The sequence below is a fragment of the Zalophus californianus genome, chromosome 16 (assembly GCF_009762305.2).
Source record: "Zalophus californianus isolate mZalCal1 chromosome 16, mZalCal1.pri.v2, whole genome shotgun sequence".
Lineage (NCBI taxonomy): Eukaryota > Metazoa > Chordata > Mammalia > Carnivora > Otariidae > Zalophus > Zalophus californianus.
Window position 1 is genome coordinate 14,998,299 of NC_045610.1, and position 17,727 is coordinate 15,016,025.

At 54.7% G+C, this 17,727-nt stretch overlaps 2 protein-coding genes across 6 annotated transcripts; both read right to left on the reverse strand.

Moving 5' to 3' along the window:
- Positions 1-4,542: 4,542 nt before the first annotated feature.
- OVCA2 (OVCA2 serine hydrolase domain containing) lies at positions 4,543-6,040 on the reverse strand. Its single transcript, XM_027625679.2, has 2 exons — positions 5,711-6,040; positions 4,543-5,377 (listed from the first exon to the last, which is right to left on the reverse strand). The coding sequence occupies exons 1-2, from the start codon at positions 6,018-6,020 to the stop codon at positions 4,878-4,880; spliced, it is 810 nt and encodes a 269-aa protein (XP_027481480.1). The 5' UTR covers positions 6,021-6,040; the 3' UTR covers positions 4,543-4,877.
- On the reverse strand, positions 5,241-15,289 carry DPH1 (diphthamide biosynthesis 1). Of its 5 annotated transcripts, none has more exons than XM_027625674.2 (13): positions 14,515-15,289; positions 12,595-12,747; positions 12,414-12,477; positions 10,716-10,837; positions 10,131-10,288; positions 9,881-10,002; positions 8,300-8,368; positions 7,737-7,893; positions 7,504-7,604; positions 6,925-7,003; positions 6,329-6,469; positions 6,065-6,166; positions 5,241-5,377 (listed from the first exon to the last, which is right to left on the reverse strand). In XM_027625674.2, exons 1-12 carry the CDS (start codon positions 14,573-14,575, stop codon positions 6,083-6,085), a joined length of 1,311 nt encoding a protein of 436 aa, XP_027481475.1. In that variant the 5' UTR covers positions 14,576-15,289; the 3' UTR covers positions 5,241-5,377; positions 6,065-6,082. The 5 variants fall into 5 exon arrangements, with proteins under 5 accessions (XP_027481475.1, XP_027481476.1, XP_027481478.1 ...); XM_027625675.2 differs by having other exon boundaries at positions 13,654-15,287; XM_027625677.1 differs by having other exon boundaries at positions 12,595-12,781; positions 14,515-14,566.
- Between the last annotated feature and the right edge of the window lie 2,438 nt (positions 15,290-17,727).

A 17,727-nucleotide genomic window follows, 5' to 3' on the forward strand; every position in this document is an offset into this window, starting at 1 on the left:
AGCGCTGGGGCCGAGAAAGGCGGGAGACGCGGGGGAGGAAGAGCAGCAGCGCCCCCAGCTGCGGGCGACGGAGGCACCCCCGCCCGCCCGGGCAGCGCGCCGGCACCTTGGCTCTAGACTGCTTACTGCCCGGGCCGCCCTCAGTAACAGTCTCCAGTCACGGCCACCGACGCCTGGCCCCGCCCCAGGACCGCGGACCCGGCCACCTGCCGCGCCCCCGGCCCCTCTGTCCCCCAGGGTCCCTCAGCCCCGCGCGCACTGTCCGCGCCGCCGCTGTCCGCGGTGCTGATCCAGCGCAGGCGCTGCCATCCGCCCGTCCGGTCCCTGGTCACCAGAGGCTGCGCGCGGCGGCCGGTTCACACGCATATCGCACGGCCCCCGAGCCCGGTCCCCATCGCGCGCGCTACCCCCCGCTACCCCCCCTCCCCAACTCGCAGTCCTGACGTCTGCCTGACTGGAGCTGCCACTGTGCCGTCAGCAGCGCGCGTCCCGCCCCCGCGTCTCCAGGGCAACCGTGGCTTTCGATTGTTACTGTGGGAACCGGAGGTAACAGTCTACAGCCATGGTCGCCCCGCAGCACGCCCACGCGCCGCGCCCGCCGCGCTCTGCCAGCCCCGGATGGGGGAGACCAGGAGCAAGAGGAAGCGGGGGCGGCGAGTCAAGATCGGATGTATTTGTGGGGGCGGAGGGAGGTGCGGTGCTGGGGGGCGGGCTACTCTCGGGTCTGCTGCGTGTCTACCAAGGCAGGGAAAGAAGCACGGTGGGCAGTATGTCTGACCGCCCGCCTCAATGACCATACTGTTCTCTTAGCCGAGGTTGTAGCCAAGGAATGGCGAGAGAAGGGGTAGTTCTGGGATTTGTGTTCTTTTTATCTCCTCGGTGCGAGGGAGGCTGCTGGGACCTGAAGGCTTCCTGGAGACTGAAGGGAGTAGACGAAGCCAAGTTTTCCTAAATATGCCACAACCGCGCCACAACCGCATTCTTCCAGGAACCCCTCTGCTGAGTAGGCAGAAAGCGAGACTAATCCTTGAACCCATTTCCTGATGGAGTTACAGCCTTCCCTCACTCTTTCATCCTCTGATTCATGTAGGATGATAAGAAGTGTCCCCAACCCTCAGGAAGCTAGTGTGCTTGTAAAGTTAACCCAGTCAGTAAAGCATTGTCTAAAAGCAGCCTCACCTCAATCGGTGCCGGATTATAATTTGAGAGACGCTCTAATGTGGAAGAGTGAATATCAGAGGGGTTGAAGTCCTATTTGTCCAGTGAAGCGGGAGCCACAAACTCTTCAAAAACACGCTTATGTCACCTGCCACCGCCAACATCACCCACTGCAGGGGCTGACTGATGCATATTGGGTGCAGGACTTCCCTAGGGACAGTGCTGGGAATGGTTAATGCAACCCAGTCCTGCCACTCATTAATCCAATTTTTTGTTACCTCTCCATAACCCCTCCTTCGCTAAACTAGTTTTAAGGCAATTGGTGCTGGTTTTACAGCTAATCAATTCCCACATGCTTCCTTCCTCCCACTCAAGGACTCCGAGGTCTTAGATTAAATGTACTTGATTCTGGAATCCAGTAGACATCGGTGGGCAGATTGTAGTATGTGCAGATGAGACTAGTGCACTGGGAAGCAGGAGGTCCAACCTGGCCTCATCACCAACTGGTTATTATTTAAGGGGCTGGGTTTCTGAGTCTTGAGTAACATGGGATAATAATCATTCCTCTTTGGCAGATTTGTTGTAAGGATCAAATAGGATCACATGAGTAAAAACCTTTGAAAACTGCAGAAGCCTATTTCAATCTTAAGTATTCTACTAAGCTGTTATGTCTTTGTGAGAGACTGGTGTTGATGGGGAGACCCCAGCTCTGGGCACTTAGGCAGAATGAACAGGGGAAGGGGGCACATCTTTCTGAGCGGGGCCTGTTGAGGGGCTTCTTTGCTCAGGGACTCTCTCTCAAGAGCTTTAGGTATCTAAGGTGGAGTGAGAGGTAGAAAAGGGAAACGGGAGGGATATTCTGAAGGGACCAAGTTGTTTGCAGTTTGAACCCATCTGGAGAAGATGGTCGGGGGCGGGGGGAACAGAAAACTGGCTGTAGAGAATTTTTTAGTATCTTATAACTCATTAAGTGCACCCCATCCTATTTTATGGATTAGGAAGGTGAGACCCAGACAGGACATAGAGCCCAACAGTAGCGGGTGTGGGTGGCCTCTGCTCACCTCTGAGGTGCAGGAGAGAAAACCATGACTAGTAAAGGTTAGGAATGTGAGCTGTGGATCGGAATCCAGCTTTGGATAAGTTACTTAACTTCTCTGTGCCTGTTTCCTCAGTTGTAATATTAAGTTAATAGTATCTACCTCAGGAAATTGTGAGATTAAATTGGGCAACTCTAAGGATTCTGCTTATCACAGTATCTGGTGTGGTTAGCACACCGTAAATGGTATTCCTCTTTCTATCCTCTGGACCTCATTTCCCTTAGATATAAATTGAAAACATTAGATGAATGGTTCTTAATTGGAGAGCTTTCTCCCCCTCCCTAGTGGAGTGCATGAGAATCCCATGTTCGTTTTTTTCAAATAGCACATATTTACCAGAGACTTGTATTCTACCCTCTAAGGCAATGTTTTTCAAATATCATGTTGCATGGGAATGTCCAGGGAGTTTGCCAAAATGCAGATTCCTGGGTCCAGTAATTGGCTTGGTAGGTCAGGAGTTGGCCCCAGGAATCTAAGTTTTAACACAATTCTGACGCAAGTGGTCCACAGAATGTGTGTGCGGGGTGGGGGGCAATGACCCTTAAGATTCTCTGTTGTTCCTGGAGGATGTGACGGGAGAGGACATCTCACTCGTTGGGAACCAGTGGACCACATGATCTCTTTCCTTCTAGCTTGGACATTTTCTGATTCTTGAAGCAGGAGGTGGAGGAGGGAGAATTCTCACCCTGAGCACTGAGCACTTCTGCTCCACCTAATACTGTTCCGCTCTATCCTTATCCTTCTAACTTTAAGGCCTGGCTTAAAATCCATTCCCCATCATACCTTGTTCTCTCTCTTTTAATCCTCACAGTAATTCCAAGTAGCAAGGGCTGTGGTAGCAACTGTCATTTTCACCTCTTGGGACCTTGCTAAAGGGGGCAGCCTAGGATGGCCATGGGGGTGCGTGAGCTCCCAACTGCAGATCCACTGCATTCCATTCTGAACTGCTCATTTCCAGAGAAGCCAGGAATCTGACTTTCTGTGTGTGAAATTCCTAAGATTTTAAATACTGTAAGTCCAAATTTTCTAAAATTCTATGGGCCAAATTCAACATGTCTGTTGGAGTAATTCAGCCCATTTCTGAGTCCCCTCCTTTTGCCAAAGAAAGGATCCCTTTAAAACACCAAGTGCAGGGCGCCTGGGTGGCTCGATGGTTGGGCGTCTGCCTTCGGCTCAGGTCATGATCCCAGGGTCCTGGGATCGAGTCCCGCATCGGGCTCCCTGCTCCTTGGGAGCCTGCTTCTCCCTCTGCTTCTCTCTCTCTCATGAATAAATAAAATCTTTAAAAAAATAAAACACCAAGTGCAAGCAGAGGCATACCGTAGGAAGGGGGAACTATCCTCCCATCCCCACTTTCTGCTGTAAAGGTCCTAAATCCAGCAAACTGGGTCTGTTGGGGGTGGGGGTGTAACTCCAACTTTTTTTTTTCTTATTTACTATCTGCAGTGAAGAATTCAGGATTTGGGGTAATTTAAGGGATATCAGTCTGTCTCAGGATGGGCTGGAGTATTTGTGCTACATCCCCTAACCCAATTCCTACTCAATTCCTAAACTCCTTGGGGGCAACCATGCTTGAGGGCTAGATCAGGGCCTCCTGTGATCTTCCAGAAAAGGAACAAGTGGTGACCCTGCAGAGGCAGGGCTGAAATCAGAGAGCAGGGTGGGCCACAGGTGGGGGAACTGGAAGTAGGGCAAATAGCTAAAGTGGACAGTCTATATAGAGTGCCTAGGAACAAATGTACTATAAAACTGGAGGGGCTACTCAAGCCTTGGCTGGATCACTACAGAGTAGCAGATCAACCCCAGAAACTCTGTAGGTGAGGGCAGGTTTGTAAAAGGGTTTCTTCCGTGTGGTCTTGGGCCTCTACCCAAGGTCTACTACCATCCCACCCTGCAAGCTCATAGTTCAGAGCTAAAGCAGTTCTGGAGGAGAAAGCAGAGAACCCTAGAAGCCAGAGTTCGACAGAAGGCCAGCACACAACCCTCAGGGATCAAGATGGAGGAAGCCTAACTCCGTGGAGCCCAGGCAGCACCTTGCCAGGTGATCTCTTCCCAAAACTCAGATGTAAATTCTTCCAACTCCGCCACCAAGGCCGCCTTTCCTTCAGCTTGGGACTTGAGACACTTCTACCAAATGTGTGCACACATGAGCTTTTATCCTGGGGGCTCATAACTGGAAACACGTCCCTCTTTGGAGCAGTGCTAGAGGCTGGGTGGGTGGCCAGGAATCCAGACTTCTGTTACAAAATGGGTTTTTCTGTGTGTATGAGAAAAAAGATGCTCAAAATCGCCATCACCACTTTATTATGTGGCAGTCACAGCAGCACCAGCCCCCATGTCACCCTCCACTATCCAGGGGTCCACCGGCCTTTTTCATGCTGGACTATCAGATGTCAAGGTCCACTAAGGCCTCCTGATCCCTTTTTTCTTGAGTGTAGAGCTAGGCTTACAATAATTTGAGTCTTAGAACTGATACTTGTCTCTTAATTGGTGATGGTGAGGAACACTAACAGCAGTTGAGCTCCCAGGGGAGGTGGGGTAAGGGGGATGACTGGTTACAGAGGCTGTCCCGAAGTCATGTGGAGGTGGGGGATGTAGGGGCAGAGCCATTTGTTGGATCTTTCACTCTGCAAACTGGTCCAAGAACTTGAGGTAGGCCTGGCGCTGGGCCGCAGCTGCTGGAATGAAGTGGCCACCAGAGTGCGTGAGGGTGATGGCCCCAGTGAATCGGCTAGCCAGTTGCATACTTTCCTGAGAGGGGATGACGCAGTCAGTGTCCCCGAAAACATGGAGTGAAGGCAGTAACAAGGGGCCCTGAAGGATGGGTTCCTTGAGTCCAAGGCCTCGGGGGCAGAAACCAGATACCAGGATGATAAACCTTGGCAAGGGGAAGCGGGTATCGCCAGCTTGGCCAAGGGCACACACAAGGGCTGCTAGCGCGGCCCCCTGGCTGAAACCAAGGAGCCCATCAAAAGGCCCCAGTTTCTTCAGTGCCTGTGCCACGGTTCCCAAGGCTTCCTCCAGACCTCTGCACACTGTGGGCTGGCTCAGGGCGTTGAAAACGTCTGCCTCCTGTTCTGAAAACCACCAGCCTCGGGGCTGCTCCTCCGGAAGGCAGGGCTCTACAGCGATATGGGGGAAAGGATGGGGTTAGGGCAAGCGGGTATCTAGGGGATGAGAAATGAAAAAGGGAGGGGACGAAGGGTTTGGGAATGACAACGAGCAAACAAAGAGGCGGTCGAAGAAGAGAAAATCTGGGGGAAATGAGTGGAGATCAGAGTAGCATGGCAAGACGGGGAAGACTGATCAAGGTGGAAGCCTGGGACGCCGGGATGGAAGAAATGAAAAGTATGGGCAGCGGGAAGGAACGAGGTGAGGATACAGCGTGGGGGTATGCCGAAAACGAGGCCGGATCAAAGACTCAGAGGGCATTTCCCGGGCACGGCCCGTCTCACCGGAGTCCGGCCCGGCACCCTCGGGGCCTGCGGCATCCGTGACCAGGTGCGGGCCGCTGAGGCACACGAGCTCGGCGCGGCCCCGCAGCGCCTTCCTCAGCGCTCCCGTCTTCTCGCGGAAGCCCCGCTCGCTCTGCCGGAAGCCGGCCAGGGCTAACACCCGCAGGGGTTGCTGCGCCGCCATCTTGCCGGGCAACGCGCCAGGGACCGGAAGCAGCCTTTCCCCGAGCGGAAATCGAATATACGCGGGGCGGAACCAAATGCCGGCACCACCCCGAAGGCGGGCCTCAGAGCGAGCGGGTGTTTCCATAACAACGGGGAGGGGTCAGGCGCGGCCGGAGCAGGGGCGGATACCTGAGACCGAGGAGCGTCTCACCGAGCGGGCGGTGCTCCCTTGTCGTCTCTGCAGCTGCAACCGTCGCAAGCCCCGGCTGGAGAGAGGTGCGTGGCCTCCTCCTGCATCGGAGGTCGCGGACTTTGCTCAGGGTCTCCATCCTGCGACGTCCTCCACCCTGCTCCCCTACATTTCCCGTAGCGGCCGCACGGCGGCGGCCTCGGCTCGCGTCGCTAGGGAGGCGGCCAGGGCCAGGCCCCGCCTTTGGTCTCTGTCCTCCCTACCTTCTCCAGCGCTGGCGGGCTCAGGGCCTGGGGGGGCCGGTTCCGTCCGTGGTTCGCTGTCCACGGCCCCAAGGAGCTGCCGGCGTAGAAGTCCATAGGGTAGGGCTGCTGCCAGGATATGTCCCTCAGGGCCACCACTGCCTAGGGGAGGACAACCGGACATTTGCCAACTTTTTTTTTTTTTAAGATTTTATTTATTTATTTGAGAGAGAGAGAGAGAAGAGCAGGGGGAGAGGGAGAAACAGGCTCTCCGCAGAGCAGAAAGCCCCATGCAGGACTCAATCCCAGGATCCTGAGATCATGAGTTGAGCCAAAGGCAGAAGCTTAACCGACTGAGCCACCCGGGCGCCCCTTTGCCAACTCTTTCTGCGCAGAATTAATTAATTCAATCTTCACGATGGCCTATGGAGGTCCTATTATCCCCATACCACAGAAAGGAAATTCAAGGCTCACACAGGTCAAGGGACTTGCCCAAGGCCACACAGCTAGGAAATGAGTCAGCTGTAACTAAGTTGCTGCTCACCCCACTGCAGATCCCTCCCTTGACAGAACCAGGTGCAAAGCCCACTCTCAAGTATTTCAAAACTTAGTGTTACCTCATAGGGTGTCAGCAGTGGCTTGGGGAAGGCTGTGCCCCAGTCAATGGAAAGGCGTGGACATGCTACCTGCACCCACCTGGGAAGGGAAGTTAGGTCAGACCCAAGGGTGGGGGGATCCTCTCCTTCTGGGCAGCATGCTGAAAAACATGACTGTGTCCCCAACACACCCAATGAAAAGACAGTCACCTACTACTGCTCAGAGTAACACTATAGTGCTGTTTGTTTTCTCCAGGAGAGCTCTCTGTAAGCTGAGGGCAGGGCCTGGGCAGCTCATCGGTGATCGTATCCTCAGAATCAAGTTCAGTTTAGTTCTGGTACACTGCAGGTGCTAACCACCCCACAAACTCATCTCACACCGAATGACTGTGATGTTGCAGTTACCTGTGAGCCCCCAAACCGAAATGGGTGTGACCCATAGCCAAGGGTAGCCCCTGCTGAATTGAGTGCTCTGTAAACATTAAAATTTCATGGAAGCAATTCCCACTGACTCCAGCCTTCTATATGTGCAGGGCAGGACTCAGATCTAAGCTTCCTTAGCCAGAGTCATAGCTAGAGAGGTAAGGTGAGAAAACTTACACATCCACTTCAGGAAGTAGGCTAAGCTTGCTGGGGAAGATCTCAGAAAGCAGCAGCCTCATGAAGGGAAGTCCCAAGGCTTGGAGTCGAGATTCCAGGTGCTGTTGGAAGAGGGAGGCCAAGCTCAGGTCACCATGATCGAGCAGCCAAGTCCAAATCCCTTAGTCTACTGATTTTCCCAGCTGGGTTTCTAGTCAGTTCCCTCCTCCAGAGGCCATCCCAAGCCCTCTGACCTCCAGAATTTTGGGGCTGCCCTGGCGGCCCAAAGTGCCCAGAATAAGGCCCCAGGATTTAGCTGAGCGGGCTGTAGCTATGGCTTCTTGGCGGTTGGTCTGCATGCGCTGATGGTCATAGTGCTCTCTGGATAGGACTTTGCTGTATGGGTCATATCTGGAAAAGAAGCTATCAGGGTTATGGCGACAGCCATCCACAGCACCTGTTGTATACACAGCTCCCTGACCCAGCCTTGGTCTCCTAAATCTTTAGGTTCCATGCAGGTGATTAGGAATAGAGGCGAGAACAGAGATCGTCGCTGGAAAGCTCAGTCCCACAGCTGGAGCAGGGGAAAGTAGGAAGGGGGGGGTTAGGATCTCAGTGTGACTCCCAGGGGATGGGTGGGTACTGTGCAGCACCAGCCCTGGGTCTGACACCTGGATTCAGGACCCAGTTACCTCAGAGCCTTAGAACTGTTGGCTGTCAAGAGGCCAGGGAATGAGGAAATTTCAGCCAATTGAGGGCTTCAGTGGCAGGGAAATCCCACCCCCTCCATAGCTGGTCAGCCCAGCTCAGCCCGTACCGGTAAGCGGGAACACTAGGGTTGGCAATCATGACAGACTCCAGATGGAAACGGCCATCTCCGAGATATCTGCGGCAGGGAAAGGGGATGATAAGTATGGGGTGGGGCGAGGCAGCAGAAAAGGCAGGCACTGGCCTGGAGGCCCAGTTTCTGGATGAATGTGCTGCTGTGTGTGTGTGTGCGAACTGGCCTAAGTCATCACTCGGCCTCCCGAAGCCTTGGTTTTCTCACATGCAAAACAAGGAGTTTGAACTGGATGAGCATAAGGCCCTTCTAGTTATGTAATGCAGATCTAAGAACTGTTCCGTCCCCCAGCCTTCTGGGGGACAGGTAGAACGGCAGCCAAGGCCATGGGAAGGCCACACAGGGCTCTAGAGATCCTAACTCGGAGGTGGTGGGACAGGTTCTCCTTTGCTTAGCTCAACACAGACATGGCAAGTACGGTTCAAGGTGTCATCAATGTTGTAAATGAAGTTTCGGGGTATACACTGGCTCTCTGTGCCCAAACTGGTTCTCAGGTCCTGCTATTGAGTTGTAACAACTACTGTTTACTGGGTTTGTGTCTTCTGTGCACCAGGCCTGGACTAAGCACTTGCCATGTAGGACTTCACTCAGTCCTATCAAACAGTCCTCCAAGCTACCTATAGTATCCCCATTATACAATAGCTACAACTGCCGCTCAGGGATGTTAAGAAACTTGCCCAAAGTCACACAGCTATTAAGCAGTAAATATGGGACTTGACTCTAGGCTTAACCACCAGGCTCTATCAAGCCTGTCCCTAAAAGTAGCTTCCCAAGCCATGGAGAAGGCAGAGCACAGAGAACAATCTGCCATGGCAGCTCCTACTTTCTTGGAGACCACACTGATTTTTGTGATAAACGGCCAACACTCAGGGTGTCTCTCCCTCCAGCACACACCTTGAAGCCCCCAAGGGTGGGCACCTATGGGTTCAGAATTATGCGGGCACAGGAACAGGGGGAAGGCCCTTTGGGGAACAGGGCTGCCAGGTCTGGGCTGGGGAAGGCCCTGATGTGGGCCTGTCTAGGGGCAGGGCTGAGTCAGGGGAGTGCCCCTCCCTCTTTCCCTGCCATCAGCTAGGAATGGGGCTCCCCTCCCCAGTCCCCGCCAGGGGAGCTGCTGGCTCTGAGGCTGGCTGCATTCACACAACATTAAGCATTTCCATTACTGAAAATAATTAGGCGGCAGGAGACACACTGCTCCTGCTTGTTAGCTGTCCGGATGCTAAATTAATGGGGCTGCAGCCTGGGCGTGCCCAGCCATCTTCTCCAATTATATTCCCATCATTTCTAGCCCACCCTCATCCCCCACCCCCCCACCCCCCCCATGAAGCCCTCTGATTTCTGCCCCACCCTGGCCATAGCCTCCTATGTGGTGGACAGAGCACCTGAGAGGGAGACAGGAAACCTGAAACCCTATTTGGTCCCCATTTTGCAGGGTGACCTTGAGCAAACAGTTAAAGAGCTTGAGACTCAGCTTCTTTTCCTATACAACGAACCTCTAGCTCCCTTCTAGGGTACATTTCTTATGTCTCTACAACTGGCCCCCCATTTTTCACTTACACAACAGCCTCCACCTCTTTGGGCAGATGGGGAGCTGTGCAGCCCAGAATCTCCCCAGGGGACAGGGGCTTGCACTGTGGGACACTCACACGGTACTCAGCTTTCAGCTCCTTCGCAGCTGCCTGTAGGGATGATGAGGGAAGGGAAGCAAATGGGTGAGGAGGGCGAGCCAGGGCCAGAGGACCAGCCTGTGGCACCTAACGTGGGCCCCAGGAAGAGCCTGGAGGCTGGCTGCTATCTGTCCACTTACCTGCAAGGTTGACACAAACTGAATGGTGCTGACCAGGGCAAGGGAAGTGGCAGGGGGAAAGGTGAGGCGGATAGAATCCAGGAGGTGGGTAGTATCTATTCGGATGTCCACAAAGACGTACAGTACCCGGAAGTCTTGGGCTGAGGTGTCCATGGGAACTGGGAGGAGGCAAGAAGTCAGGAGACTGTTCTGGAAGGCGAGAGGGGCAGGGGGCCTACCTGGGCTAAGGTCTCTGGAGCAGCCAGGACCAGTGGCTTCAGCCTAGGGATACAAGGAGTGGGTAGGCAGCGGGCAGGGGGGCGGGGCAGTCACAGGTCCCTCAGAAGCTCCTTTTCGGTCACTCGGCCGGGGGGCCCAGGCTGCTCTACCACCAACAGTCTTTCAAACACCCACATCTGGGACAGCAACACTGTTTCCAAGGCAACCAAATCCAAAAGAAAGATCTACCTGCAGAGCAGGAAGGCCAAGGCCATCCCAGACACTGGGAGGGACCTGCTGCCTGCAAGCAGGACAAGGCACTGTGATGGGGGATTAGCATGCAGTCCTGCCCCTCTGCCTCCCCGCCGGGGTCCCGGCTCACCATACCCAGGCAGCTGTGGCCATAGTGCACCAGGAAGTCAGCTCCCAGGGCCCTTGCAGTAAAGTCATCCACACAGCAAGCCCCATACGTCACATCGCCCATCACCATCACTTCAGCCTCCGTGAACCTGTGGGGGCGGGGGAGCAGGGGGAACAATGAGACGGTGACACAAGGGTGAGGTGGGAGAGAGACCTACCCCCGTGGGGGTATCTCAGGACCCAGCTGCCACATCCCCCGGTCCTGGCAGCAGCTCCTGGGACCGTCGCTGTATGATGACGGTCTCTGTAGCGCCCCGGTTCCTCTGTCCAAGCTCAGACTGCAAGGAGGGCCCCCACCCCTCAGCCTGGCATACACAGGGTCAAATACAGACCTCTGACGCCCTGACTCAGCCCACCCAGAGCAATGAGCATGTACACACACGCGGAGGCACCCACTCCCATGCCTTGACACTGCGGTGTGCGTGGGTATGCATGGGTGGATACACACAGCCTCCCTGTCACCCAGACCCCCTGCTACCTCCCCACCCTTAGTTAGGGCCCTCTGTGCCCAGGATGGGGGGACCCATGAACAGCTCCCCCACAGCACATGGCACCACCCACATACCTCGTGCGTCAGAAAGAGTGGGCTCTGGCCAACACATTGCCATAGGATCTGCTGCCAGGCTTGAATCACTGGGGGACAGGGGTGGGTGGGGAAGACCCCGCACTCCCCAAATTCACCACGGGAATGGAGCTGGAGGACCAGGTCTTCCTTGAGAGACCTGCCCCTGGGGCAGGGGGCCTGGCTTGGTGACTGGGGTCTCCCCATTTCTCTCCTGGGGGCGTGGTGGGGAAAGCTGAGTTGCTGTCAGTCAGCAACCCCCCTCCTCCCCTTCCCCAAATCAGTCTGTGCACAGAAGCAGATTATTCAACTCCTTAAAATGCAGCCCAGGCATCTGAGTCAGCCAGAGCACTTAATTTTTTATAGATTAAAATGTATGCAAATTGGCCTGAGCCCCAGAGAGCATCCCCAAGGGGCAAGAGGGTGGGAGCTGGGAAGTGAGTCTGTGGCAATGGATGAGAAGCAGAGTGGGGGAGGGCAGCAGCAGGGAAGTGGGAGGTTCCCATCACGAGATGACCTCCCCTTTCCCCCCATTCCCCCTCCCTGTTCCTGTGCTGGTTCCAGATGGCTGAGTACTCCCCACCCCCACCCCCCAGGATGGCTCACTGTAATGAAGAAACTTGAGAGAGGGGAGAGGAACTGAATACCATCTCCTAGACACTTCTCCCCCACCAAGCCCCTCTTTGCCCTACTCCCTCAAATGTGCCAGAGAAAAAGGTTCCCCTTGGCTAGACCTGATGCTGACAACTCAGCTCATTCCAGGTCAGCTCTGAGGATTCTTAAGTTCCTCCTCAGGCCCCACCACCTGCACCTGCTCTAGGCCCAGCTTTGAAGATACTGTAACCAACTCATTCCCTACCACCCCCGACCCCCCACCTTAATATTTTAGGGAAAGAGAGATTTATATGGACAAGCCAAGCCAGACAGGCTGGGATCTCAGCAGGCTGGGAGTTTAGTTTTGGCTTTTCCCTTTGTGCGTGTATGGTTGTGTGAAGGGACAGGGTACGGCCAAGGTCCAGAAGGAAAAAATGTCAAAAGGCAGAGCTACAAGGGCCATGGGGAAGGTCCTGGCTTAGCTTCTTCTCCAGAGCCCCAAGCCTCACCTTTCCAGGATATCCACAATGGTGCAGGCGAAGAGGAGAAGGCCCTCAGGCATTTGCAAGGCCACTGAAAGAGCAGAGACATGAGAGCAGAGGCTGGGAAAATGCTGGAATGGGGATACTGCCCGTGACTGACCCAGGCAACCTCTCCATCCCTACCCCATCTCAAAGCTTGGGGGCTCACCCTTCTTGGCCCGGGCCTGCTGAATCCTCCAGATGGTCTTGGGAATTTCAAAGTTATAGTTGGAAGGCAGGACTTGAATGGCTGCCTGCAGCTGGGGGTTGTTCAGGATCTCAGGGGGGAGCTGATTGGCCAGGCGGCCCCTAGGGGCTCGACCTAGGACAATGCAAGGCCTGAGTTGGCACCTGGCCTAAAACAGAACCAGACCCAGTTAAGCTGTTAACACCACCCAAGTTTCAGGCCCAGATCCCAGATGCCAAGGGGGTTGGCCCAGCCTTCTTCCTCACTGAGTTCATTCTGAAGCTGGAAAGACAACCCATTAAGCCAGGAAGAGATCTGCATAATTAGGTTCCATGTTGTGAGATTACTGGGAATCAAAGACTTGAGTCCATGAGTTGGGTACAGTTCACCCCTTACCTTTGGAAGAACGGAGGTGATACCAGGAGACTGAACTGAGGGGCAAACAGGAAAAAGTCCAAACAACTGCTCCTTGATAAAGAACAACTCTGAGGAAAACCCAAAAGCCTAGCGGTCTAGGAAAATGTTCCCCCGTCCCTGAGAACACTTTGAAGTTCTGAGGTCCTAGATATGAGATCTATAAGCAAACTGTTATAAGTACTAAAGACTTTTACCCTCTTTACTCAAGTCCCACTAACTCTGTCTACACTGATGAATCCCTACACTCTTCCCTCTCCTCATTTTTAAAAGGGAAATAAACACCAAACATTTAACTGATTTAACAGGTTCCTTAGTCCCATTGTTCCACCCCGGGAAAAATGAAAGAACACACTCAAGTTAGAACTGTGGGCAAACAGGTTAGGAAAGAGAAGTGACCTCGCCCTTTAGTGGCTAGTAGTCTGGCGGTGGCAAATGCATGTATACAAATTACAGCCTGATTAAAGGAGAAAACACTGTAGCCCATTAGCAAAACTGCAGCCCTTAATTTGCACCCTATTCCCCACAATTCAGTTTAGCTCAACCCCTATTATCTTTTTAGGAACAAGATAGTTTGGGAATGCGATAAGTAAATAAATTAATTTATTGAACAAATATTTATTGAACCTGTACTTTGTGCCAGAACTTCTGCTAGGGCCCTTAACTACTATGGGAGGGATCCTCTCAGATTTGACCCTTCACCCTCTGCCTGTGGGTGGATGATGGTAGTGATGATGGTGCAGTGGAGAATTAGCATTGGCAGGCTGGGATCCTGAGACCATATTTGAACGTTACCACTACCATCGTTTTTGTTCAGTTGTTTCAAAGGCCTTGGAACAACCAGTCCAGAACCCTGGGCCCCTCACAGAAGCTCCTCTGACAAGGCAAGTCCCTTGTGGTCGTTGGGGTGTGGGAGCTGCTGGTCTTAGCTCAGTTTGTCCCCAGGACTAGTCAGGCGCCTCCTCCTTTATCACGTGTCTGTGACCTTCTGTTTACATCAGTAGTCTCCGGTAGACGGAGACCCGTGAGGGCAAGGCTGTCGTGTTGTCCCCTGCATCCAGCAAGGGCCTGGCAGTTAGTGAGCGCTCAGTAAGTGCCTGGTGAATGAAGCCATGTGCCTCTTTCCTGAAGGCATTCCCTGTGGGCCCACTTGTGGGATGACCGCTGCAACGCGCCCGGCTCTTTCCTTCCCCATCGGGTCCGCCTTATCCGTGAGTCCCCCTGTGCCAGCCAAGGCAGAGCGGGCAGCGTTTCCGGTTTGAGGATTACAAGTTCCTACGAAGCGCTGCTCCCGATCGCGCCCTAAGGCTGCAAAAGGAAGACCGGTCCCTCTGTGCTCCAGCGAAAGCCGCCGGGGCAAGCGACAGCGGGGCCTTCCGGGTCTGGCGGAGAAAGGCCGCCGCCATTAGCGGGAGATGGTTCTGTTCCTGACTTGGGGGCCCTAACTCGCGATGCGAGGTCCGGAGGCCGCAGCGTAGTAGCACCCACCTCTACCAGTGCCGTTTCGGCTGCCCGGCTCCGCCGCCACGCACTCCGCCAGCGCCGCCATCACTGGCCTGTCCACGTGGAGACCAAAAAGGCAGCGCTAGAAGAACGCGGAGAGCTCAAGCAATTGCGATCAACCGCCGGTCGCTAGCGAGGGGCGGGGATTTGCTGGGCGGGGACCAGGAAGGAGACGATCGGGGCGGGGCTACCGCGGGACCCCTCCCCCCCTTCAGCCCGGAAGGGCTGGGCTCTCCCCCGCCCCTAGCAGTCCAGTACTGCGCTCCCCCGACCCCCCAGTCTTCTCCTCCGCTCCCGGTTTGCCAGACCTGGCGCTCCCGGACCAGTGCTCCCCTATTTGCCGACTCCTTGCCTGAATTCTGTGGGCCAGGTCTTGTGAATGGGACACGCCCCGGTATCCCTTTTGCTCCTCTCCCAGTCTCATCTCCTGGTAAGCAGTGGAGGCCGTGTAGGTAGGGCCACAATCCGTACCTCAGAGGACCGCACTGCCCAAACAAGACAGAACTCAGCTCCCATCAGCCCAGCTCCAAGCTGAGTCCCGGGGTTGATTTCTGGAGCGCCAGAGTGCCCTTACCTTTAGAACCAACAGTGCGGATGCGGAAGGCTCCCGTGTTAAAAACTGCCACCAGGGGAAGGCCCCAAGCCTGAGGGTGCTTTCCCGGGGCACGGCGTGGGGGCGGGAGGCAGGGGGCAAGTCCAAGGAATCCAATCGCCTAAACCAATCCAACCGTTTTCCCTGCCTCAGCTGCCCCTCAGGCCTAGATAGCCTTTCTCTTGATCAGGCCTGGGCTCCTGGGATCCCAAAGAGAAGGCATATAGCAGCCAGGGAGCCGGCCTTGACCTTTGGAAGAGCAGGGAACCTGCCGGACTGGCCCTTCGCACTGTCTGCCCCATACAGCAATAGTCCCCAGGGCTGTTTGCCCATTCAGCCCTCTGGCGCCATCTTGCTCTCTCTGAGGGGGTGCTGTGAGCACGGCTGGCCCTTTAAGGTAGCTCTGCGGCCTGGGGCTCCCCTGGAGGCCCTCCTTGCTTGGAAACTCCTAATTAAGGTACACGGAGAAGTGAAAAACAAGCAGCCAGGGACAGGCCTCTGCCCAGAGAGGAGGGATGTGTGGGCTGGCTGAGAGTGAGCAGCCGAGGGGAGGACCAGAAGGGGTCAGTGCTCTGACCCTCAGGCCACCGACGGATACTCTGAGGACAGTCATAGCTTTGGACGGGACTGTGGCCAACATGGGTCCCAGGAACACCCCTCTTGCCTTGATAAGAGCCCAGCCTGGACTTCTCATCTCCCCCAGGTTCTTTGAACTCCCAGAGTGCAAAATCTCAATTCCAGGGATCCCCGGAGTCCAGCGGCCCAGCCTGTGGACAGCTTTAACTCTGGCTGCAGCTGTGAGTTCCCAGGGGGTGAGGATTGACTCCAGCAGAGTAGTGGCTTTTCCCCAGCAGGCACCCCATCCCTTAGGGCCTTTCCCTAGGCAGAAGTGGGGCCTGTGGATGACTGAAGGATCTCATCCTCTTACAACGTTGCCCCACAGCCTCTTGTGCTGAACGAGCTGCCCTAGCACCCATTAGGAAACCAGGTGATGTCTAGGGAGCATGTCCCCTAAGATACTGTAGTGAAGGACATTGGGGGCTGTCCTTCAACTTGGGCTGAGAACACCTCCATCTGTTTGTGGGGGGGTCTCCCTGCCTGAGTTACTCAGCAGGCTGAGTAATTACTGCCTGACAAGAAGGCGGGCACAGTGCACCCCCACATTATACCACAACACCCGCCTAAGAGTCACCCCCACCCCCTGGCTGGACTCCAAAGCAGCACCCAGCCTTCCTGAGGCCCGAAATAACGCTGCTTCTCACACTCATGCCCAGCCCCAGCCAACTTTGTCTGAGATGCTGGAGTTTATGGGGCCGGGGGGGTCATGGGGAGGCAGCTCAGGGAGTTGGAAGGAGGATTAGCATACCCCAATTCAGGCCTACACTTTGGCACTGATCTGCTTTGTGACATGGAGCAAGTTGTTCAGCCTCCCTGGGCCTCAGTTCTCTCACAGAGAGTTTCTGCAGCACCCAGTGCCTTCGAGACCAGCTTTAACGTCTGGCAGGGTGTGGGGCCGAGTCCAGCCCTGCAGCTGGTCAAGGCTAAGAGAAAGAATACATCACCTTCAGTTCCATCCCAAGATGGACCAATCTTCTTAATCTTCAGAACAAGGTTACTTTTTCACCTTCAAGCATTTGCACCTTCTCTCCTGCCTGGAATGCCCTTTTTCCTTCTCAGACTGATGAACTCAGCCCTCAAGACCCAACCTAAATGGCATCCCTTTGATGAAGGCTTCCTTGATCGTCCTTCACCCCTCACAGAGCTAGCAGAGCCCCCTCCAAAACTTTGTGTCTCCTCCTGTCACATTCTAAGATGGCTTGTGGGTCTTTCTTCCCCAACTATGCCCTAGGCTTTTGTAGTCAACATGCCAATGTAGTTAGCTGAAACCCAGAGCCTTAGTGCCATTGAATGCATGTGTGAGTGAATGAATGATACTGGTCTTCTTTTGAACCTTCCAGTCATACCAAGTTTTTCTCCAAGGGATTGCAACTCATTGTCTCACTTCAGTTAGCTCTCTTAGATGTCACCGGCTCAAAGCAGCACTCCCTGACACCCTCATATCAGCTCTCTACTATACCCTGCTTGCTTTTCTTCCATGCATTGTCTCATCTGGACTTTTCTCATTTGGTGCCTATTAACTGTATTAAACTCTACAAAGGCAGGGACTTTGTCTTTTTCATTGGCCGAATCCCTAGGAATAGTAATGCCCCACACGATTGACCCACAATAAATGTGTGTTGAATGAGCGACAGCCCACTCTTTCTCCTTTCCCAGGACCCCTCTTATCCCAGGCCAGTAGGGGGTGCCGCCTCCACCCAGGATCTCACCTGGCCTGAACCTTCTCAGCTCAGTGCAACTGGCCCCCTGCGGGACCGGCTTTCTAGGCGGTGCCTCCTTGCATTTTCCAGAAAGCCCCGGGCGGGGTCTGTGTAGACTGAAGGAGATCAGGGACCCCCCCCCCAACCCCGTCTAGGCGGGGATAGCCCACCTGAGCCCACATTGGTCCTCCCCTCTCTCTAGGATTTGCAACGGGGCCTCCCTGAATGCTAGGTGCATGGACGAGACCAGCCTGGGGGCGCGCCACACCTACCCACCAAAAGAATAGT

Coding starts and splice junctions, on each gene's coding strand:
- OVCA2 (XM_027625679.2), bottom strand. CDS start 6,020: ATGGAAACACCCGCTCGCTCTGAGGCCCGCCTTCGGGGTGGTGCCGGC. Junction 5,378..5,710: donor GGGTGCCGGGCCGGACTCCG/GTGAGACGGGCC, acceptor ATATCGCTGTAG/AGCCCTGCCTTCCGGAGGAG.
- DPH1 (XM_027625674.2), bottom strand. CDS start 14,575: ATGGCGGCGCTGGCGGAGTGCGTGGCGGCGGAGCCGGGCAGCCGAAAC. Junction 12,748..14,514: donor CCGAAACGGCACTGGTAGAG/GTGGGTGCTACT, acceptor GCATTGTCCTAG/GTCGAGCCCCTAGGGGCCGC. Junction 6,470..6,924: donor CACTGCTGACACCCTATGAG/GTAACACTAAGT, acceptor GTCCTCCCCTAG/GCAGTGGTGGCCCTGAGGGA.